At 45.1% G+C, this 24895-nt stretch overlaps 1 protein-coding gene across 2 annotated transcripts in view; it reads right to left on the bottom strand.

Annotated features, from left to right (window-relative positions):
- spata22 (spermatogenesis associated 22) overlaps positions 1–24895 on the bottom strand; it is a 52938-nt gene that overhangs the window by 13144 nt on the left and 14899 nt on the right. The window contains exons 5-8 of one of the 2 annotated variants that reach the window (XM_085964855.1): positions 24250–24351; positions 22491–22592; positions 13043–13340; positions 10641–10770 (exon numbers count right to left, since the gene is read on the bottom strand). In XM_085964855.1, the coding sequence (XP_085820981.1) occupies positions 10641–10770; positions 13043–13340; positions 22491–22592; positions 24250–24351 (632 nt within the window). The remainder of the gene's footprint in view (positions 1–10640; positions 10771–13042; positions 13341–22490; positions 22593–24249; positions 24352–24895) is intronic. The other variant, XM_085964856.1, reaches the window with a different exon arrangement.

The raw sequence follows: 24895 nt of genomic DNA, 5'->3' as shown, positions 1-24895 counted from the left end.
GTGACCCAAGACAATGCCTTATACACATCCTATTTTGAACTCCTCATGATTGCAAATTACCGCCATTACACTACTTTTGGCCTCAAATAACTTAGTTTGATGAAGAGTCACAGATCAAATTTTTACTATTCTGTTTCACTGATTGGTTTTCTCTCATTAAAAATATAACCATCTGTAAATTTGTCAAATAACAGCAGCCCCAAGTCTTGTATCCACTTAGCAGATATCCACTGATTACATTTTTATTCAGCAGTTCTCTGGTGAGTATAATTCCTCCCTTCCAAACAATTTTAAAGCAATACGGCTAATAGTTCAATTACCATTTTACTTAATTCCTTTCATCTATCTTCATTATGTAAAACTGAAGTTACTGATGAGAACGAACCTAATTAAATACTAATGAAGTATGGGTAACTTAGTCATTAGGTGCAAAAAATGTAATAGCACACGTACAAATTTGTTTTTCTAGTTCATTTTATTCCTCCTTTTTACCCGGTCATTGGCCTGTCTCCAGCTTACATGCTCTCACAATGTAAAGTAGCACACTTGAGAAATAGAGTATTTTCTGAGCTGGTTTGCACTGTGATCCTCACCCACCTTCATTGATGTCTCACTTCCTGGTGTTTAAAAGTTAATTATTATTCTGGCTCATATTTTTGACCCGGAGCTGAGTTTCCGACCCCATATCCTCTCCATCACCAAGACCGCCTACTTCCACCTCAGTAACATTGCCCATCTCTGCCCCGCCTCAGCTCACTTGCTGCAGAAACCCTCATCCATGCCTTTGTTACCTATAGACTCGACTATTCCTATGCTCTCCTGGCTTCAATTAAAAAATTCTCCTCCTTGTTTTCAAATCCCTCCATGACCTTGTTGCTCCAGATCTCTAATCTTCTTCAGCCCTACAACCCGCAAAATATGTGACAGGATGCCCACCTTCACTGGTGAGGGCATAATCAACCAGGATCCCTACTCCTGCTTGAAAGTGTGCTTGTGGGGATGTTTCATGAAAAGACTGGACTCGTCTGTTATGCCGCTCTAGGTTGAGTAGGCTGCTGACACTCATTGTCCAGATTCACCCATGAAGTAGGTGAGGTACTTAGTTGATAGATATGGAACTAAACTCCAGCACAATTCAATGCCTTCAGGAGAGATTGGCAGTGGAGTGGAAGAAAAATGGAAAAAAGATTCACAGTAATTCCTAAATAACCCAATATTGTTTTCTTCCATGTATTTTCTCCTTTTCTGTATTCATTTCATGAGGTTTAAATTAGAAATTTACAGTTTATTTTGTTGGACCCATACGCAAAAGGATAGGAAAGGTAACAGCATATTGTTTCTAAGCACCTAAGTTTCTAATGCCTTAGTAAGCTATCAGCCTGACATGATCATATACACAAAGTACTTTCAACAAATAATATCTTCTTCTGTTTCACTGCAAAACATTTAGGCTACAAGAATTCAAGAGCTTTATGGGTCTTGGGGAAGTCCAACTTCATGTTTATCATTTGCTTAGTTTCCCCAAAAATGTTTTTATGCTGTAAAAGTGTAACTGACACCATGTTCTTCCACGTCAGCTACACTAGGAAAGAGTCATGGTGAAACGTTCCCAAAATCAAAACTACAAGTAAAAGTGTCTCAAAATGATACCGACTTCACCAAATTAGCATGCAAATCCAATATTCTTTTCCCTACCTAATACAATATTGGTGATTTTAGAAAGGAGGTAGTCACCATCGGAGAGTGAATTACGATTCAGTGGGTGTATTTTACAGTCAACACAGGCAATGCAGCAGCATTTCTGTGATGCAATTACATTTTCAAAATGTAAATGACATCATCTAACAAAGCAGAAAACAAATTAGCAAAAGCTTCTCATTTTATTTTACATCAGCAGCAATGCCTATTTAGACTATTTTTTTGGGTTGTCATGATATTGGCCACCAAGTACAATAATCCCATTAATCCCATTTCACCAATCCACTAGATCTGATCCTTCAGTGGCAGTACTGGTGCCTGCAATCTTCAATCAGTAAATTCAAGTGTGCATAGTTTCTGACTACTAATTAACTTTAAACAGAGCAGGGACAGGTTTTACATCCAGCTACAATTAACAGCCTACAAAGAACATCTTGCAGTTCACGGTTTGAAATCTGGATCAAAAAACCTCTCTGAACATACTATTATGTTAACAAAATTGTTTGCATTTGGGTACCTAATAAAGCCAGCTGTTGCTACAGGCTGCAGTCTTTCCATTCAAATAATTTTACAGGTAATACTCAGTTAGTTTCAGTGTCCACATTGTTCAGTCATTCACAAACCAACACACCACAACAATACTAGGATGCTGGTATACAGCATTACACTTAATAATCTGCCAGGAACTGTCAAAACAGTACGAATCACAGTTGATTTTGATCATTCAAGTACTGGGGCCTGTAGTACCTTGAAAATACCGCCACTTGTCCTTTCCATATTTAATTTTGCTAAAAAATTAAATTGGGAATGGTAGCATTGTGGTTATGTTACTGGACGAGTAATCCAGAGGCCTGGACTAATGATCCAGAGACGTGAGTTCAAATCCCTGGTAGCGGGGGAATTTAAATTCAGTTAATTAAATAAATCTGGAATAAAAAGCTAGTATCAGTAATGGTGACCATGAAACTATCGGATTGTCGTAAAAGACCCATCTGGTTCACTAATGTCCTTTAGGGAAGGAAATCTGCCACCCTTACCTGGTCTGGCCTATATGTGACTCCAGACCCACAGCAATGTGGTCGACTCTTAACTGCCCTCTGAAATGGCCTAGCAAGCCACTCACTTGTGAAAAACAATAATGGCCCAGTAATTCCGGTCCCAACACGTGAGTACGGACGGGGTACTCACGCGTGGGCCCGTTGGAAGTGCCGGATTTCAGCATGCACAGCGCATGCGCGGAAAACCGGCATTTCCTCTCCTCTGAACCAAGGGGTTAAGAGGCAGTTCCCTAGCGACGTTTGAGGCAGCGCGTACGCGTTGAACTTCGTTTTTTTTGACAGGTTTGTCCGTGCGTGAAGGCCTCCACTTTTTACGAATGTAAAAAGCAGACGTAAGGACTTCGTTTTATAAGGTAAGTGGTCTAATAATTAAAGTTAGAAATTTTTTTCCACAGGTTTATTATTTTTAAAGAATTTACAGTAAGGTAAGTGTATTTTTGGACCCGATTTCTTGAAAAAAAATTTTTGGCAGAAATTTGAATAATTGTTTAAATTAGTTTTTTAAAGTTATTAATAGTTAATTTAATTAATGGCATGTTTTTTTTACTTTTATTTAAAGTTTAAGTAGTGTTTTGGGCGCCCGTACTTTTCATGAGTTTGACAGGTCTTATGTCTAACTCATGAATGGACTTTTGTAAACTCCCATTGGTTGCCCAGTGCTCACGTGATCCCAGCCGGCTCATCGCACTAAGTACGCCGCTGGATCACGCACGCACAGCGCGCCGGGAGCTGAACCGGGCCACAGACCGGAAATCCAAGCAGGCCCAGTCTTCAAATGTCAGCGCGATATGTAAGTGTAGGTCGGGGGCTTGCACCCGCGGGAAGCCCCCGACCCGAATTTCTGGGCCATTAAAACCGGACGGACTACCAGGCATCGACCTCGGACCCGGCTACAGACACGGCAACAGCACACCCAGCCCAATCGACCCTGCAAAGTCCTCCTTCCCAACATCTGGGGACTTGTGCCAAAATTGGGAGAGCTGTCCTACAGACTAGTCAAGCAACAACTTGACACAGTCACACTCACAGAATCATACCTTTCAGCCAATGTCCAAAACTCCTCCAGCAGGACAGACCCACCAGGGGTGCTGGCACAGTGGTATACAGTCGGGAAGGAGTGGCCCTGGGAGTTCTCAACATTGACTCCGGACCCCATGAAGTCTCATGGCTTCAGGTCAAGCATGGGCAAGGAAACCTCCTGCTGATTACCACCTATCGCCCTCCCTCAGCTGATGAATCAGTACTCCTCCATGTTGAACACCACTTGGAAGAAGCACTGAGAGTAGCAAGGGCACAGAATGTACTCTGGGTGTGGGACTTCAATGTCCATCACCAAGAGTAGCTCGGTAGCACCACTATTGACCGAGCTGGCCGAGTCCTGAAGGACATAGCTGCCAGTCTGGGCCTGCGACAAGTGGTGAGAGAACCAATACGAGGGAAAAACCTACTTGACCTCGTTTTCACCAATCTACCTGTCGCAGATGCATCTGTCCATGACTGCATTGGAGATAAAGTCCTGTCTTCACAATGAGGACATCCTCCATCATGTTGTGTGCCACTACCACCGTGCTAAACGGGATAGATTCAGAACAAATCTAGCAGCTCAAAACTGGGTATCCATGAGGTGCTGTGGGCCACCAGCAGCAGAATTGTATTCCACCACAATCTGTAACCTCATGGCCCGGCATATCCCTCACTCCACCATTACCATCAATCCAGGGGACCAACCCTGGTTCAATAAGGAGTGTAGAAGAGCATGCCAGGAGCAGCACCAGGCGTACCTAAAAATGCGGTGCCAACCTGGGGGACCAGTATGCTATAGACATAGGTAAGCGATCCCACAATCAACGGATCAGATCAAAGCTCTGCAGTCCTGCCACATCCAGTCGTGAATGGTGACGGACCATTAAACAACTAACGGGAGGAGGAGGCTCCATGAATATCCCCACCCTCAATGGTGGTGGAGCCCAGCACATGAGTGCAAAAGACAAAACTAAACCGATTGCAAACATCTTCAGCCAGAAGTGTCAAGTGGATGATCCATATCGGCCTCCTCCTGAGGTCCCCACCACCACAGAAGCCAGTCTTCAGCCAATTCGATTCACTCCACGTGGTATAAAGAAACGGCTGAGCGCACTGGATACAGCAAAGGCTATGGGCCCTGACAACATCCCGACTGTCGTGCTGAAGACTTGTCCGCCAGAACTAGCCGCGCCTCTAGCCAAGCTGTTCCAGTACAGCTATAACACTGGCATCTATCCGACAATGTGGAAAACTGCCCAGGTATGTCCTGTCCACAAAAAGCAGGACAAATCCGACCCAGCCAATCACCGCCCCATCAGTCTACTCTCAATCATCAACAAAGTGATGGAAGGTGTCGGCGACAGTGCTATCAAGCGGCATTTACTCACCAATAACCTGCTCACTGATGCCCAGTTTGGGTTCCGCCAAGACCACTCGGCTCCCGACCTCATTACAGCCTTGGGCCAAACATGGACAAAAGAGCTGAATTCCAGAGGCGAGGTGAGAGTGACTACCCTTGACATCAAGGCAGCATTTGACCGAGTGTGGCATCAAGGAGCCCTAGTAAAACTGAAGTCAATGGGAATCGGGGGGAAAACTCTCCACTGGCTGGAGTCATACCTAGCACAAAGAAAGATGATTCTGGTGATTGGAGATCAATCATTACAGCCCCAGGACACTGCAGGAGTTCCTCAGGGCAGTGTCCTAGGTGCAACTATCTTCAGCTGCTTCATCAATGACCTTCCCTCCAACATAAGGTCAGAAGTAGGGATGTTCGCTGATGACTGCATGGTGTTCAGTACCATTTGCAACTCCTCAGATAATGAAGCAGTCCATGCCTGCATGCAGCAAGACCAGAATGACATTCATGCTTGGGCTGATAAGTGGCAGGTAACATTCGTGCCACACAAGTACCAGGCAATGACTATCTCCAACAAGGAAGCTTCTAACCACCGCCCCTTGACATTCACCGGCATTACCATTGCCAAATCCCCCACCATCAATATCCTGGGGGTCACCATTGACCAGAAACTTAACTGGACCAGCCACATAAATATTGTGGCATCAAGAGCAGGTCAGATGCTGGGTATTCTGCGGCGAGTGTCTCACCTCCTGACTCTCCAAAGCCTTTCCACCATCTACAAGGCACAAGTCAGGAGTGTGATGGAATACTCTCCACTTGCCTGGATGAGTGCAGCTCCAACAACACTCAAGAAGCTCGACACCACCCAAACAAAGCAGCCCGCTTGATTGGCACCCCATCCATCACCTTAAACATTCACTCCCTACACCACCGGCGTACCGTGGCTGCAGTGTGTACCATCTACAAGATGCAGTGCAGCAACTCGCTAAGGCTTCTTCGGCAGCACCTGCCAAACCCGCGACCTCTACCACCTAGAAGGACAAGGGCAGCAGGCGCATGGGAACACCACCACCTCCAAGTTCCCCTCCAACTCACACACCATCCTGACTTGGAAGTATATTGCCGTTCCTTCTTTGTCGCTGGGTCAAAATCCTGGAACTCCCTCCCTAACAGCACTGTGGGAGTACCTTCACCACACGGATTGCAGCGGTTCAAGAAGGCGGCTCACCAGCACCTTCTCGAGGGCAATTAGGGATGGGCAAGAAATGCTGGCCTTGTCAGCGACGCCCACATCCCAGGAACAAATTTTTTAAAAACTATATCCTTTATTGTCAAGGAACCTCTGCTGCTGCTCTGTATTCACACACTATAGCCTGGATTATGACGCCATCTACTGATGGATCATAATTCTGTGTTTTCGTGTGTTGTTTTTGAAACTGATTGGGGTTTTGTCTCCTTGACATTAAAGAAGGTAGCAGTCCTTAGCCTGTGTTTATTTGATTAAAATTTTATATTGACTTAATTCCATCTATATAAGGGCTGATTCTACAATCAGGCAGAAAATCAGGGGCTGTGGTCCACAATGTCCTGATGAGCATCACTTCTTGCCAGGAGCACCCAATTGGGGAATGGCCTTATAATGGATTCTTAAGTCAATCCCATCCAACAAAACCCTAATTCATTGCTAGTAGCAATAAATTTTACATTTTTTTACTGGTTATGTAGCTGTTTAAAAATATGTATTTGCTCCTCACTATTCTTCCATCCTCTCCTCTGGGTGGTAACTTGTGCTATGGTACAGTTCCATGGACAGTGGAAGCCTTACATTTTTCACGTATGAGTCCACATTGAACGTCAACAGACTAAACAATTATGAGCATCAGGCCAAGCCCATTCCTGTCCTCTGCTAACATCCACATACTTGTATTTTCCAGCAGGGGTCACTGGCTAATCAGAAGTGTTAGTATTACCTGATTTTCTTTAATTATTTATCTATCATTCCTCCCTAACCTGACACTGATACCAAATGTCGTGCTACCACTGCTATGATGGTCGAGATCAGATAAGAGTATCGACCAGGGATTCAACATAGGATGTTCAAATAACATTAAAATTGACACTTTTAAAATTGTCGCAATGTGACTTTTATTTTGGTGGTACTGGATAAGAGCCTGAAAACAGCACCAGGCAGGATTTTTATGTGCAGCTAAAAAATCAAGAGATTGCAAAAAAATTATTCAAGTAGGAAAGTCTCCAATTTCTGAGTGAAAATCACTTTTATCAATGCTCAGAAAATCAGTAAGACTGAAAAATCATACAAGTTCTTTACAATACCAGGCACTGGTCCATGCTTCTCATTTATCGGGATGACAAATTGTAGTAATCGTCATAACTAGTTTCCCAGCTTGCTTCTCTTTTGATACCATTTGTGAAAAGTTTGAGACATTCTTAATTCTGTCTTTTTAAAAATAAAACATACTTCTTCCATTGGGGGTCGGTAATATTTAGAGAATGTATGATTTAGTGGTTATATGTTGGATTTTTCAACCTAGGGGTTCATGGTTTTAATCTTCATCCAATTCTTTCCCAATTGCCAAAAGTTCCCTCGAAGCAAGTTGCTCAGCATCACAAGCTCCTAGCTTCTATCCATCCACACACTCTAGATTCTAAATGGGTAGTAGCTGGTAAGGAGCCCTGCACAAAGGAGTAGCCTTCATCTACAAGAATTTTACACTCCTAAGCACACTAGGCCTACAAAAGAAACATAGAAACATAGAAGATAGGAGCAGGAGTAGACCATTCGGCCCCTCGAGCCTGCTCCGCCATTTAATGAGATCATGGCTGATCATCCAAACTCAGTACCCTGTCCCTGCTTTCTCCCCATACCCCTTGATCCCTTTAGCCTTAAGAAATATATCTAACTCCTTCTTGAATATATTTAATGAATTGGCCTCAACTGCCTTGTGTGGTAGAGAATTCCACAGGTTCACCACTCTCTGGGTGAAGAAATTCCTCATCTCTGTCCTAAATGGCCTACCCCTTATCCTTAGACTGTGACCCCTGGTTCTGGACTCCCCGACCATCGGGAACATCCTTCCTGCATCTAGTCTGTCTAGTCCTGTTAGAATTTTATAAGTTTCAATGAGATCCCCTCTCATTCTTCTAAACTCGAGCGAATATAAGCCCAATCAACCCAATCTCGCCTCATACGTCATTCCTGCCATCCCAGGTATCAGTCTGGTGAATCTTCGCTGCACTCTCTCCATGGCAAGAACATCCTTCCTCAGATAAGGCGACCAAAACTGCACACAATACTCAAGGTGTGGTCTCACCAAGATCCTGTACAACTGCAGCAAGACATCCTTGTTCCTGTACTCGAATCCTCTCGCTATGAATGCCAACATACACCATTTGCCTTCTTAACTGCCTGCTGCACCTGCATGCTTACCTTCAGCGACTGGTGCACAAGGACACCCAGGTCTCGTTGCACTTCCCCTTTTCCCAATCTATTGCCATTTAGATAATAATGTCTTCCTGTTTTTGCCACCGAAGTGGATCACCTCACATTTATCCACATTATACTGCATTTGCTATGCATCTGCCCAATCACCCAGCCTGTCCAAATCATATTGGAGTTTCTCTGCATCCTCCTCACAGCACACACGCCCGCCCAGCTTTGTGTCGTCTGCAAACTTGGAGATATTACATCTAGTTCCCTCATCTAGATCATTTATATATATTGTGAATAGCTGGGGTCCTGGCACCGATCCCTGCAGTACCCCACTAGTCACTGCCTGCCACTCGGAAAAAGACACGTTTATTCCAACTCTTTGCTTCCTGTCTGCCAACCAGTTCTCTATCCAAGACAGTACCTTACCCCCAATTCCGTGTGCTTTAACTTTACATGCTAATCTCTTATGCGGGACCTTATTGAAAGCCTTCTGAAAGTCCAAATACACCACATCCACTGGTTCTCCCTTATCTATTCTACCAGTTACATCCTCAAAAAATTCCAGTAGATTAGTCAAGCATGATTTACCTTTTGTAAATCCATGTTGACTTTGTCCGATCCTGTCACTGTTTTCCAAGTGCCAGGCCACCAGGCGTCCCAAAGCACTTCACAGCCAATGAAGTACTTTTTGAAGTGTAGTGACTGTTGCAATGTAGGAAATGCAGCAGCCAATTTGCACACAACAAGCTCCCACAAACAGCAATGTGATAATGACCAGATAATCTGTTTTAGTGATGTTGATTGAGGGATAAATATTGGCCAGGACACTGGGGATAACTCCCCTGCTCTTCTTCGAAATAGTGCCATAGGATCTTTTATATCCACCCAAGAGGGCAGATGGGGCCTCGGTTTATCGTCTCATCCGAAAGATGGCACACCCGACAGTGCAGCACTCCCTCAGCTCTGCACTGGACTGTCAGCCTAGATTTTTGTGCTCAAGTCTCTGGAATGGGACTTGAACCCACAACCTTCTAACCTTTTACCACATTGAGCCATGGCTGACACTTTAAGTTGATATGTTCCCATTAACTGTTATTCATTCGCAATTTCAGGCCCAAAGGCATCATTTAGCTCAACACAAGACTGGAATGTCTCGAGAGGTTTCAGTCAGAAAAAATGCACTTCAGCATTCTACAGACATGCAGGTATGGGAAAAAAGGCAGGCGGAGTCAGGTTTCCAAGGAACCCATCAGAGAACCAGAAAGGAAAATCCAGTTGTCTGATGGGAAATTTGCTGCAACATGCTGACAGGTACAAGGCTGGGATGTGCTGGTGCTAACATCTATATGCATGATTACCTGCATAGTCTCTCAACTACCCATCTTGATTTTATATTTATTCTACAGGGATAAGGGCTAATTAGCAAATTATTTAACCTTGTGCAGAAAATGTTCAAGAATAAGTCCAAATTTACCTTCAAGTGTTTTTCTATCCTCAGATGACTGGGCTGCTGCGAACATCCAAGGAAATATGTCAACCCCAATGAGACCAGGAGAGTACATATGGCAGCACTGGCTCCAAACTATTGGTTTGTGTGAATTCACAAGTTTGACATTTTTGTGCAGTCAATTTAATTTATATAGCCTTAAGGATTAGCAAATACAGTACTCCTTAAAATTTATTACCATCCCTGGACAAAGTATTATGCATTTAATTCTCTCTAATTGCAATAAATCCCTAGTCTAAGCATGGAGATACTAAATCTTGATCCAGGTACAGAATGTTCCTCAGCTCAAAAGCTCAGTACACTCAATAGTTAATGCACTGTATTTTAGAAGTCTGATCACATTATTTAATTTACATTTTTGTTGCCCTTTCTGGTGAGTTCAGATTAAATTTCTGAATGATTGATTAACTGGTTTGTGGTACAAAGAATTGCAAATTGGCTATTTTCACCTGGCGTTTATATAAATCCTGATCTAAGCAGAAAATTTATACGGAAACTAGTCATGCATTTACCAAGTGAAATGTAAATCAGTGTACATACCAAAGACCTCAAATAGCAATGCAAATCTGTGACTGTACTGAGTCCAGTGCTTCATGCCTTCTATAGTTGTAGTCGCAACACGTAATGAATTATCCGGTTGTGTAACTTTCACCTGAACTGGTTTTGACTTCTGTTTATATAAAAAGAGGTAAAGGTTCAGCATATCTACCAGCACAGAAGCATTCACTAATGCAAAATGCAACATGCTAATTGAAATTAGATTTTCTATTCTATTACTTATAATAGTGAATGCATAATAGCCAAATCTTGTTGATGTAAACAACAACTTACGTTTATATAGTGCCTTTAACGTAGTAAAACATCCCAAGGCGCTTCACAGGAGCGCGTTCAAAACAAATTGGATACTGAGCCACATAAGGAGATATTAGGACAGGTAAAAGAGATAGGTTTTACGGAGCATCTTAAAGGCAGAGAGCTAGAGATGCGGCGAGGTTTAGGAAGCGAATTCCAGGTCTTAGGGCCAAGGCAGCTGAAGGCACGGTCACCACTGGTAGAGAAATGAAAATTGGGGATGCGCAAGAGGCTAGAATTGGAGGAGTGCAGACTCCTCGGCCAGTTGTAGAATTGGAGGAGGTTACAGAGAAAGGGAGGGGCGAGGCCATGGAGGGATTTGAAAACAAGGATGAGAATTTTTAAATCGAGGCATACTTGTGGGAGCAGGTAACAGTAGTTCTTATCAAGGTTTGGGTTATCAAGGTTTTTTGGTGAAGCACTCTTCTCACACGGAGCTCCTCACTGAGATCTTCATAACATCTGCATGGCCTGTAAATTCTTTTGGGGAATGACATCTTACAGGTGCATCCTTCTCAAATTTTACCACATTCTCCTTTCCTCCATCCTGTAGTATTCCTCATTGTTTCCTCCATTAACATAGCAAATAAGGGAAATTCTATTGGGAATACCATAACTGTAACTCAGAACCGCTTACTTTGGGTGAGGGGTAGAATTTCCCAGTGTTCTCACAAGCCCTGAGGCTGTCAGGAGGCAAGACCAGCTCGGCAAAGCAAAAATTTAACTCCAAAAGCTCTCTCATAACTCCAGCATTCACTTTTTAAAGCTTCTCCTTGCTAAATCATGTCTGCAATCATCAACTGATGCTTGCAACAGGTACGCACGCCTCTTTTATGTTGGGTACTCCTATGCTGTTCTTCCTCATTGTAACATATGATAATGAGCTCCCAGCAGAATAAGCATGCACACTGAGAAGGCCTCAGACCCAACTGGAAATAGCAGCACAGGCATTACAGGGTGAAAACCTGTCAAAAATGGGATCGAGTCCAATCCGCAGGCCTCAGTGAGTACAAATGCTATTCCAGTGTCAAGAAAGTACTATAAAGTGCAAGGAAATTTGAAGCCACTATATCTTTTCACTTCACCATTACACTATCAACTTCATAGTATACTGAATACCATTGGCCGTGTGCTGAGTTGACTCTGAGTTGAATCAGCATCGCAGTGAACTTCATTTTGTGTTTAAATTTAAACTCTACATGATTTCAAAATGAACAGTTAGGAGATGAAGGACGTAATGGCACAGAAGACATTAACAAAAGGAAAGCAAAAGGATCAAGTGAACAAAAAACTTGGAAGGTATTTGAAATGAGTGCAAAGCAAGAGAAAAGTTTTGTAAAGAAGCACGTTTATACAAATGAAAAGGAAAAGAGACAACAATGTTTCAAAAAATACAAACACAGTATTGAAAAGGTGGAATAAAAAAAGCAATCAGAAATAAACGCCACGTGCTGGGGGTTGCAAGAGCATGAATGTCGTGAGCCTTTGTGGGAGGTTGTGAAAGCTGAAACAGGGAAGACATAAAGGAAAGCCTGAGTTATGCAAGTAAATAAATGTCAACAGTAGCAAAACATCCCAAAATAAACAGGGAAAAGTCAGCATTAAAAATGGTGAACTAATTGGAAGAGGGATATTTATAAACAAAATTAAAACTGCAATGTGATGGCTGATCAAATTTAAAGCTATTTACCAATAAAAAAGATCATTTTGGGAACCCAAACTTGTGTTTCTGTACATTCATCTTTTAATCATCCAATATGCATTTAAAGTGCTGCAAATCTCCCACACAAAATTCCTGCCTATCAGTACAATTGGGAGGCCTAATCCCAGGCCTCTGCCAATACTACTCTATAACCAGCCATTAGGAGGTGTGCAAGAGCCAATCTGGGAACACATGTATATTGTCTAATCTACCTCAGAGTTTCTGCAGCAAAATAAATGCTAGGTCATTGTTCAACTTTAAATTTCAACTGTTAGGTCAAATTATCCTGTATTACGTAACTTTAAATTTGACTTTGTATACTTGTCAAACAAAACAAAACAAGTCCAAAGTCAAACTTATTTTAAACAGAATTTATGAGAAAATGTACCTGATCCACACCATCACCTGGATTACTTTCAAACTGGTTTTCAAAAAACGGATTTGGTTGATCACTACGTCTGCTACTTGCTGTATTCTGAGATGAACTCTTAGGCCACTGATGTGTTTGCTGAAAAGATTTTGTCTGTGCATTGTAAGATTCAGATGGCACACATGACCTGAAAGTGCTTGTGATTTTCGTTTGAGTACGATTATTCCCACTAGTAGAAGTGAATTCCTTCCTTTCATTCATGATAGGCCAAGTATTCTCTTTCCAAGTATTTCCAGACTGTTGTCTAACACCTGTGCTAAAATTTGAACAACTCAAGTTAGTACAGTGTAACATAAACATTACAAATATATTTGCAGTAAAATGTGGTCAAATTTAAATTTATCAAAGAGAGAAAAGCATTATCTTGAGAAGATTTCAGTGGCATCTCAATGCAATCTTTGTGTGTTCTTGTAGACAAAAATCAATGGGACTTTGCTTCACACAGAATACTAAATAAACAAACAGAGGAACCATTGACTAACTAGAAGATTACACAATGTAACTAAACAGCCAAGAATAAAGCTGAAGCAAAATAGGCAAAGTTCAAGCATGAAGTCCAAAGTGTGCTTAACTGATAAATGTAATAACGGCACTCTTATGAGGGAGGGTAGAAATAATCAAGCAACTGCCTTAAGTATCACACTCTCACTAACTGTCTCCCACTGCCAGAGTGATAAAAACAGCAGTTTTCTAAAGGATATTTCCTGTTTACATGTTCCTCCCCCCTTTCTTGTTTCCCCATGCCACAAAAAGGCTATAGATATATTGCTCCAATTCTGTTCTGTAGCCAGCCATGAGAATGTGCATAAGAGCAGCCATTTAGAGCCATTGGGCTGGATTTTAATTGAGGAGTCGGGTAGGAGGCAGGGCTACAACTTTTGGGGTTGTAGTCCCGCCTCCATCGAGTTGTAGCCAATCCACGCGATCTTGACTTGATTGACCTTGTTGAGCCAGCCCAGCGGGCTCAGCAGGCCAATTAAGGGCCACCCGGCAACAGGTGACGTCACAGATTGAAATTTCATCTGTCAAGACCTTTTGACAGATAAAATATCAGTGTTTGACAGCTGTTTGAAGCTGTCAAACACTGACAATCTGTACTCCAGGTTAATTCCTTCCTCTCAGGATGATTTAGAGATCTCCCCGGAACAGAAAGCAGAGGCTGCAGATTTTGACAGCTGGCAGCCATTCTGCTTTCTGTGCCGGTGAGATGAGGGACTCCCGAGACCTGAAGGAAGGAAGGCTGTAAAGGTAAGTAAAGGTTAGTAGAACTTCTTTAAACACTTTACACAGACCAAACACACTTACCTCTGCACTCATGCACCCATCACTCACCTGAACACCGGACATCTCGACCATTCCAAGCCCTTCATCCCGACAGCCTGCCTCGCTAACTTGGCGTGGTTTGGAGCCGTCAGGAATCCCACATTTCAACAATGAAAATAGGGATTAGGCTAAAAACTGCCTGTTAACTGCCTGTTAACTACCTGGCACTAATCCCCTTCCCGCCTCGGGGAGGCGGGTCCCAGTGCGGGGTGGGTACCCGCCTCCATTGAAACTGGCATGGAGGCAGGTTGGGGGCGGGATGAGGTCGGGACCCCCGATTTCAGGATTTTAAACCCCCACACGCCTCCAATCCCGACTCCACGGCCCAATGAAAATCCAGCCCATTATTTTTTTTACTCCTTCTCTTCCTGTAGTCAACTGCCTCACCACCCCTTAAAGGGTAAGAGGGCTCACATACATCAATTATATCCTGTGATTCTATGGCACATGTTAGTGCATTATCACACTCAACAACTGGATCAGTAGTGATACAAAAAGTCTAGGCAGAGTGTCTTATGCTAAATGTACTCAGCCTTGCTATAAAAGCTATTAGTCTCAGGGGAATCTTGACTGACCTTTTTTTAAAAAAAAGTGCCCATCTCTGGTCAGCATGGATTGCCTCAAATGGAGTCCCCCTACCTGAAAAGATGGTACAGTCACAGTTCCAAAGTAGGGATGGCACACCAACCTGAGAACCACTATGCAGCTATCTAACCATGGAAAGCAAACTGGGAGTTAAGCATTCCAGTTTTCCCAGGGAAACCCTACTTGAGGGCCGTTCTCACATCATTCCAAAGTCACAGCTCCTGCTGTATGTCATGGGGCCACTTCAGGACAGGTAGGAATGCTCCCATCTAGAGTGGCCTGGCAGGAAGAAAGACCATCTCCAGAGTTTCTTCGTACTCTGAACAAAATGTACCCCCTTCCTGGACTTTCCTTTCCATTTTACTGCATTATTAAAGAAATGGTCATTGTTAAAGACATTTGGATTGCTGTTTGCATGCCTTTGGACACATTGCAGGGAAAAAAAGTAACATCATGTACAAAGGGGTGCAGGAACCTGGGGGTTCACATACACACATCTTTGAAGGTGGCAGTACAAGTTGATAAGGTGGTTAAAAAGCCTATTTGATCCTTGGCTTTATAAATAGAGGCAAAGAGTACAAAAGCAAAGAAGTTATACTAAAATAAAAACAGAAAATGCTGGAAATACTCAGCAGGTCAGGCAGCATCTGTGGAGAGAGAAACAAAGTTAACGTTTCAGGTCGATGTTATGCTAAACCTTTATAAATCACTGGTTACATCTCAGCTGGTGTATTGTGTCCAATTCTGGCCACCATACTTTAGGAAGGATGTTAAGGCCTTGGAGAGGATGCAGTGGAGATTTACTAGAATGGTACTATGGATGAGGGATTTCAATTATGTGGAGACAAGAGAAGCTGGGATTGTTCTCCTTAGGGCAGAGAAGGTTAAGGGGAGATTTAATAGAGTTGTTCAGAACTATGAGGGGTTTTGATAGAGTAAATGATGAGAAACTGTTTCCACTGGCAGGAGGGTCAGTAACCAGAGGACACAGCTTTAAAATAATCGACAAAAGAACCAGAGGGGAAATGAGGAGAATTTATTTTACAAGTTATGATCTGGAATGCACTGCCTGAAAGAATGGTGGGAACAGATTCAGTAGTAACTTTCAAAAGGGAATTGGATAAATACTTGAAAAGGAGAAATTTACAGGGCTATGGGGAAAGAGCAGATGAGTGGAACTAATTGGATAGATCTTTTAAAGAGCCGGCACGGGCACAATGGGCCGAATGGCCTCCTTTTATGCAGTATGATTCTACGATTCTAAGATTTCTTTACGAAATTGGAAATAAAGGCTAGATGAACAAAGCATGTTGGCTCGTACTATTAATTAATTTTACTTAGCACTTCAGTTTCTTTTCTGTTTAAAATATGATTAAATATTTGAATTATTAAGATGATGTGTAATATTCACTGCTCTTCCAGCACTCCCTGGCTGAGTTATGGGGTAGGGGAGTAAAGTCAACAGTAACATTGTAATTAAACAGAGGATTTTCAAGTAACTGATTATGAAAAAATATTTAACGAGTGAGCCAACCATATAATCTATGAGCAACAAAGTCAAAAGTAGGCTGTCAAAGGCAAGCCAGGAGATGAATATAGTCATTGACTACAGAAAGATTTAATACATTCTATTAATCCCACAAAGTATCATTGAACAGCAACACTTCTAACTGATATTCTTTAGTTCAATTTACTTCCCTTTATTACGGCAGTGGCCATTTGTGATGAAGTAGGAAAGTGAGCAGTACTAGCAAAGGCGATGTAGCTGAAATTAAGCCATTGCTTAGAATGTTGCTGAACCTCATGTAGGAACACAGGAGGAGGCCATTCAGCCCCTCGAGCCTGTTCCACCATTCAATTAGATCATGGCTGATCTATAACTTAACTCCATTTACCTTCTTTGGTTCCATATCCCTTAATACCCTAGCCTAACAAAAATCTAACAATCTCAGTTTTGACATTTTCAATTGACCTAGCCTCATCATGACATACTGATATGTAACTTCATATCCTACTGCATCACAAGCTTACTTTATAACACTTTTTTAATTTTCTCTATCTCTTGAAGTCCCTGATTCATTCTGGGATACAGTCCTACAGGTGCTTGGCGACCCCCCAGTACTTCATCCAAGTGCCCATTCTTCATGAGTATCCGCAGGCTCTCCCTGTGGAGGCATTGCAGCCAAGCCTGATCCTTTCATCACCTGATGTACAGATAGTGCACTTTCCAATGAAGGTCAAAGGACACCAATCAGGATGGGGAGTCCAGACTGATTTTTTTCTTGTCACTAGTCCAGAGATGCAGAGGTCAACATAGTGCCATTACTGCTACTCCAGCTGAAACCAGCTAACAGACCAGAAAGAAACAGCTTGCATTTATATAGAACCTTGTGCGACCCCACGACATCCCAAAGTACTATCGTCACTGTTGTAATGTAGGGAAATGACCATGGATCGAACCTGGACTGTTCCAAAACTCTCTGGTTTAGTACCACACGGGCACAAAGTCATTGGGAGTGGCTTTGGAAGCCCTATACATGGCATAAAAATGTAATCACATGGAAAGACAGACTTGTAATGTAGCAGTTTAAATGCTTGTTTGGCATAAGCAAACACCATCAGCAGCTGGCACTGAAATTCACTAACCACATGTTGGCCTAGAAATTCATTGACGCCACTTTTGGGGCGCTAAAGTGGGGCGTCCGCTAAAGTTTGCGGCCACCGCCAAATCTATGCCACTTCTCCGATATTCATTAGCTTCGCCCTACTAGTTCGGGCGAGCGCTAAAACTGCTGCTGGACGCCTCTCTTTGGGCGCTAAGCCGGAGGTGGTGATCGATAGCGCCGAGGCCGGGCGCAGCGCAGGTGCGGCCATCTCGTGATTGACAGCAGACACCCTGGCGCCGGCCAGCTCTTAAGGGGGAAGGGTCGACTGTGTCTGCTGCCACGCCCTGGATAGTGGAGCCCTCCAGCTAGGCCTGAACACTGCTGCTGGACCCAAATAGCGCCTGAAGACATGGAGAAGGCCCGTGAACGTGCGCAGCGCTTCTCAGAGCGTGATCTGAGTGTGCTGCTTGCTGCTGTGGAGAAGAGGCGCCATGTTTTGTACCCGGACAATGGCAAGAAGGCGACGGTCCGCGTCTACAGGAGAGCCTGGAGGCATGTCGCCAGCAAGCTGTCAGCCAACAGCGACGTCCCCAGGACCGGTGCCCAATTCCGCAAAAAGTTAAATGACCTCACACGCATTGTCAGGGTGAGTACCCTTTCCAATGACCTCCTCATCCTTGCATGTGCACCTCACATTATGGGCAAAGGGACCTGAAAGCTCTAATGGCCAGCCTTCATCCAGCAGCTATGGGACAGGCATGAGCACCAATTGCACATTCTGCACTTAACACACTGGCCAAGCTATTCCACCATGGGAGGCATTGCACACCAGATCATGGCGACACACTGGCCAGGCTATTCCACCATGGGAGGCAGTGCACACCAGATCATGGCGACACACTGGCCAGGCTATTCCACCATGGGAGGCAGTGCACACCAGATCATGGCGACACACTGGCCAGGCTATTCCACCATGGGAGGCAGTGCACACCAGATCATGGCGACACACTGGCCAAGCTATTCCACCATGGGAGGCAGTGCACACCAGATCATGGCGACACACTGGCCAGGCTATTCCACCATGGGAGGCAGTGCACACCAGATCATGGCGACACACTGGCCAGGCTATTCCACCATGGGAGGCAGTGCACACCAGATCATGGCGACACACTGGCCAGGCTATTCCACCATGGGAGGCAGTGCACACAAGATCACGGCGACACACTGTACTTAGAGGCCGTCCTTTCTCTTGCAGGCCAAGCTGGCGAATAATCGCAAGAGCCGGACTGCGACCGGGGGAGGCCGACCCCATATCCAGCCACTCACTGACCTGCAACATCGCGTGGAGCGCCTCATGGGTGGCCGGGTGATTGGGCCCGTTGCATGTGGAGATGCCGACCCTGTTCTGGGCAGCAATGGTAAGGACATCACCTTTTGCACCTCTCTCGTCCCACTTGCGCATCAGATCTACATCCTTTGCCACTGTCCGACCAATGCGCTGAATGCCACCACTCATGCATCCCGCACTGACGCCCTCTCCTCACTCTAAAGCTACTCTTGTGCCTTCCTGCTTTCAGATGGTCCAGAGGAGGTCCCTCAACTTGCCAGTGACAGACCCTCCGAGGAGGAGCAGGAGGAGGAGCAAGAGGAAGGCGGCCCATCAGGGGAACCCTCAGCCGCGGCCACCCAGGCCAATGTAGGGGACACGTCTTCCCTGGAGGGCAGCGTGGCGGAAGTGTCGAAGGGGAGGGGAGCTCCTGGGACCTGCGTGCTGCAGAAAGGCGGGAGGGGGGTGGAAGCTCGGCGGCCTTCTCCCCAGAGGGGGGATGCGTCGGAGGGGAGTCCAATTGCTGGGCCCAGCGGCCTCCAGCAGCGCAGGAAGGGTCAGCCAGCTCGGCGGCCTTCTCCCCAGAGGAAGAGTCCGGCCTCCAGTCAGGAGATGCTCTTCGCCGAGGAGATGGAACGCCTCAAAGACTTGTCCGCGGACTCGGAGCGCTGGCACACGGAGCTCATGGTGGCAGTGGCACGGTTGCCTGAGTCCATCGATTCCCTCTCTCGGAGTGTGGCCGAGTTCGGGCCCTTAGAGGCCACCAGTCGGGCGGAATACCGGGCAGATCTGTCAGCGACTGGCCAGGTGATCAGTGGTGCCGTCCAGTCACTGGCTGCTCTGATGCGGTCAGTGAACAGGTCAACACGGGCACTCACTGCTGCCACACTCGCTGTGTCAGCCAGGCATCGCCAGGGCACCGGCGCGCTGCAGCAGCACAGCGGTCTGTCCCTCGGCAGATTGGTGCGCATGTTGCAGTGCTGGCCCGGGCGAGTGCCAGTGTCTCAGGCGACCAGCGAGCGCCTGCCATCCGCCAGCTTGCCGCCATTCCTCCAGCCGCCACTGCCACTCCCCCAGTGGAGCTGCCAGGAGCTGCTGCAGCGACTGATGCTGGCCAACCACAGCTGCAGCAATCAACAGCCGCCCGCTCAACGGCCAGACCTCGACTAGGCCGACCCCCAAGGGCATCTGCCGTCACGACATGTGCCCCTCAGGAGCCTGCCCCCAGCCTTGCAGCAGCCAATGGCCTTACTTTGAGGCGGAGCAGCAGGGCGGGCAGGGGCCACCCAAAGATGGCCAAGGCATCGCCCTAGCGGGCCAAATAGTCGAATGTGTGGCCATTTGTGTTTGTTTCTTGAGGCCGAGAATTGGATGTTTGTTTTTTGAAGGCCGATGATGTGATGTTTGTTTTTGACGAAGGCCGAGAATGACGGCCATTTTAGTTGCTCTATTTTGTTAATCCTCTCTAGGTTGTGGGAGCGAGTAATGTGTTTGAGTGTTTTTTGGGGGTTTCGTCTGTTTTTGGTTTTCATGTGGGAAGGGCCCAGAGTTTGTACAATAAAGCATTTTATTTATTCACATTGTCCATGTTTGATCTTTGAAGTGTTTGTTGCCTTAACCGGCTGAGGGCTTGCGGAGCGGCTGCAATCATGTTCTATCATTGGCACAAGCCATTCCCTGACAGGGGGCCTAGAAGTGACGTTCAATAAGCCGCCGACAGGCGGCCCTTGGACCTTGTGCGTCCCTCCTGGGCTGGTACTCCTCGTCCTCCTCCTCCTCATGCTCCTCCTCCTGAGGTGGTGGTCCAACGTGAGGTGGCAGTGCCTGAGTCCTGCGGATAGCCAGGTTGTGCAGCATGCAGCAAACGACGACGAATTGGGAGACTCGATCCTGCGAATACTGGAGGGCTCCCCCGGAGCGATCGAGACAGCGGAACCGTTGCTTGAGCACGCCGATTGTTTGTTCTATGAGGTTCCTCGTCGCTTGATGGCTCTCGTTGTATGCCTCTTCAGCAGGGGTCGTGGGCGCGCGGAGCGGGGTCATGAGCCAGGTACACAAAGGATAGCCTTTGTCCCCGATAAGCCATCCTCTTGGGGGAGGCTGTGCCTGGAACATGTCAGCCACAGTTGTCTGTCGCAGGATAAAGGCAGCGTGGCTGCTGCCTGGAAAGCGGGCATTGACAGCTAGGATGCGCTGCCTGTGGTCACACACCAGCTGTACATTGAGGGAATGGTAGCCCTTCCGGTTGCGGTACTCCTCGGCATGCTCAAGAGGTGCCCGCAAAGCCACATGCGTGCAGTCAATGGCGCCCTGCACCATGGGGAAGCCCGCTATTCTTGCAAACCCCACTGCACGCTGCTGCTGCTTGTCCAGGGTCATGGGGAAGGAGATGAATTGATGTCTCCTTCTGAAAAGGGCTTCGGTCACCTGGCGGATGCAGCAATGCACGGCGAACTGGGAGATGTTAGCGATGTCCCCAGTAGCGGATTGGAAGGAGCCGGAGGCATAGAAGTTGAGAGCCACCGTCACCTTCACTGCCACCGACAGAGACGTCCTGCGCATCAGCTGTGGCTGCAGATCTCTCTGAAGCAGCCGGCAGATGTCTGCAACCACCTCCCTTCGGAATCGCAGCCTCCTAACACACATCGCGGCAGACATGGTCAGATAGGAGGTCTGCTGGCGGTATACCCTGCGTGGGTAAGGCCTCAGTTGGCGACGCCTGTTGCCCCCTCTGCGTCTAGCCAGGGCTGCCACTCTCTCACGGCGTCTGTAAGCCCTTCTGGCATAAGGCTGAAATTCAGCGTTGCCACCCAATGCAGCCCCCATTATATGCTGGCAAACACTGAGCTCTGAATGAAGGAAAGATAATTGGTAAGCTCTGGCCTGAGCCAAAAATACCTGTCCAAGTGTTGGTCCAAACCAGTCAACTCTCCTCCTTGGTCTCTGTCCAAAAAACCGTTGCACAAGAGTGAATGCTGCAAAATGGCTGGCCTTTATACTGCTGGGTAAGTGCCCTTTAATTAGCGCTCCCCGCGGCCCGGCTGGCCTGTGTACCGTTCCACTTCACAGTCGCTCGGGCCGCCCGGCGCACAATGGGCCGGCGCGAGTGAAGTTCCGGTTTGGGGCGCACAAAGGGCGTTGCACTATTAAATGACGTCATGATCTGCGCGCGCAGCAGGGCGCGCGCTAAGACTTTGCGCCGGCGCTAAATGTGTCCTGAAGTTGGGGAGAGGCGCAGATCGCGCTGCGCCCGGGCGATAAGCGCCTAGCGCTCGAGATCTACTCCTCCTAAGGCGCTAACGGCTGGCGCGCCCAACTGAATTTCTAGGCCGTTGAGTTTTATCACTTCTCAGATGGGATGCAGAGTAGGATCTTACAAATGACGGAAAAACAGATACTTTTGGCTATCATTAAGGACACCTCCAGTTAGTGGACCCTCAGAACATCACTTCTGTCAGATCAGAAAGGTCTGTGACCTATAAACCCTCAGTGCAGCTGTGAGTGGAATCAGGTAAAAGAACATGACAAAAATAGCTAAAGCAACTATATTATGCAATCCACTTACTTCCAACTGGTTTTGTTGCTTTGTCTTGTGGTGTTGGATCCACCAGAAAACTGCCTATGTTCCTGACTTTGTTGCTGTGGAGGTACTTGTTGCTGAAGCTGGCTAAAAATGAGCATTTTGTATAAATACCACTGAAGTTATGATACTCTTCTATATCAGCTGAAATAATTCTCCTGTCACCGTTTTATAAATCACGTGATTACCAGTCTGCTGTCTGTCATTGTCTGCCATGACACCCTCGCCAGCAAAGAACAGAAAACCTGAAGAGGTACTTATGTTTGAATATATTATCAAGAATATCACACTCTTGTGTTTTCCAAGGCACCAATACATCTCAAGCTTCAGACATTATTGATAAGCTTCTATTGTGCTGTATGGCACCATTCTAATCCATCAGTGTGTAATTATCTTGTAACACATCTCAGGCTATATGTTTTCTTATATATAAATATTGCAATGTAATCTAAATCCTACTTAGAGCAGACAGTAGAGCAGAGAGTATAACTTTTCAGGAAAACTCTGCCTTGCTGCCACATAATGCTGACAGAAAGCATGTCCACCATCTGTTGTAAAAAAAACAATTGTAATAACCTTTTACTGTCAGATGATGCTTACATCATGCAGGCTGCTCAATTGGCATTCATGTCAAGTAACAGTTTCCAACCCCAAGTAGATACAAGTAATTTTAATTACAGTTTTCAAACACAAAACAAATTAAAAGTGGCAACGGGCTAGGATCATGTTATAGAGCTGCCTGAGCTTCACTTTTACCTGAGCCCTTGAATAATTGTTCCATTTTGTAACACACTCCAAAAGGACTACAAAGAGCAAGAGTGGCTATATCATCAAATCAATTGGAACAATCTCATCCAAGAAGTTGTTATCTTTGAGTGACATTCCAGCTACCAGTCAAAAGGCATCTGAGTTCAGACCAAGCATGTCTGTAGAGCACCATATCCCGTCCAAGCAGCCAAACATTAGTACAATAGCAAAATACTGTGGATGCTGGAAATCTGAAATAAGAATCTTTCGATTAGGCACTTTACAGCCTTCTGGACTCAACATTGAGTTCAACAATTTCAAATTATAACCCCTGCCCCCATTTTTCATGCTGTATGATTTTGCCATTCCCATTTGCAACATTTTATCTTTCCTGCCTCTTACATAAGCACAGTATGTTCCTCCAATTCCTTCCTCCCCTCCCACCCCGTCTCTGCACCTGCTTAATATCTGTTACATCTCCAGCTTTTTCCAGTTCTGATGAAGGGTCCCAGACCTGAAACGTTAACTCTGTTTCTCTCTCCACGGATGCTGCCTGGCCTGCTGAGTGTTTCCAGCGTTTTCTGTTGTTAAGCCAAGCATTAGTACTGGCTAACTGCACTATTTAAAAAAAAGACAAACTACAACATCTGCCAAAAAAGCAGAAACGCCTCAATAGATGTGTAAGATCAAGCACCTAAAAGGACGTAGAAGTAAAAGTTCCAACAGGAAAAGATGTTGTCATCAGCTCCCAGGAGATGAAAATCCAAGATCAACACCAAAGCACATGCTTCACAAAACAAGTTCCAAAGATTAACAGAAGGCAGTCAAGTCAATTTCCAGCATTTGGGCCCACTCTCTAAACACCACCTTCAAAATGACAGAATCGTGTGTTGTACCTCTGTAAATAAGATGTACATGTTCAACACTAGATCTGAAAATGCAAATTCCTATTAGAGTTTAATACTCAACTTTTACCAGGAACATTTAACTCACTTACTTCCAGCTGGTTTTACCGTTTTGCCCTGTGATGCTAGATCCACAGGGAAGCTTCCTGTATTCTTGAATTTGTTGATGCTGAGGCACTTGTTGCTGAAGTTTGCTAAAAGAAAAGTAGCATTTTGAGTAATTAACACTCAAGCAATGTTAGAATATAAAAATGATGAGAGAAAAGGCTCACATAATCATTCATTATATTTCCTGGTATCAGTCAAATAATAACATATCAAAATCTAAGGCATACGGTAAATGAAACTATTACAGTAATTTGTAAAAAAATAACTGCCAGCTCCAATATTTTCCATAGCCAAGTTTCTTCCTCAAATTATGCATTAATATATATCAAATATAAACACATTCAAGATAACATCCAATAAATATAACCTTATTATGTGCATATATTTTTAGGTGTTCTGATCAGAATAATCTGCAATTTCTGCCTTCATTCTAACCAGTTTGTTGACCTGTCTATAGCTGCCTTTTCAAGTTATTTAAATCTATGGTTGCCAGTAAATAATGTTGAAAGCACTAAACAGTTATGATCTGTACAACTTTGCATGCTGCTATGCACTATTCAAAATATGACGGCTTTTGTAAGACAACATGTAGTGAACTACAAATATTGTGCTGATTACACACAGTTACTG

Source organism: Somniosus microcephalus, chromosome 22, assembly GCF_052327205.1.
Source record: "Somniosus microcephalus isolate GS21.2 chromosome 22, FLI_Smic_1.0, whole genome shotgun sequence".
NCBI lineage: Eukaryota > Metazoa > Chordata > Chondrichthyes > Squaliformes > Somniosidae > Somniosus > Somniosus microcephalus.
The sequence above is the reverse complement of the archived record's forward strand: the minus strand, read 5'-3'. Positions and strand labels throughout refer to the sequence as shown.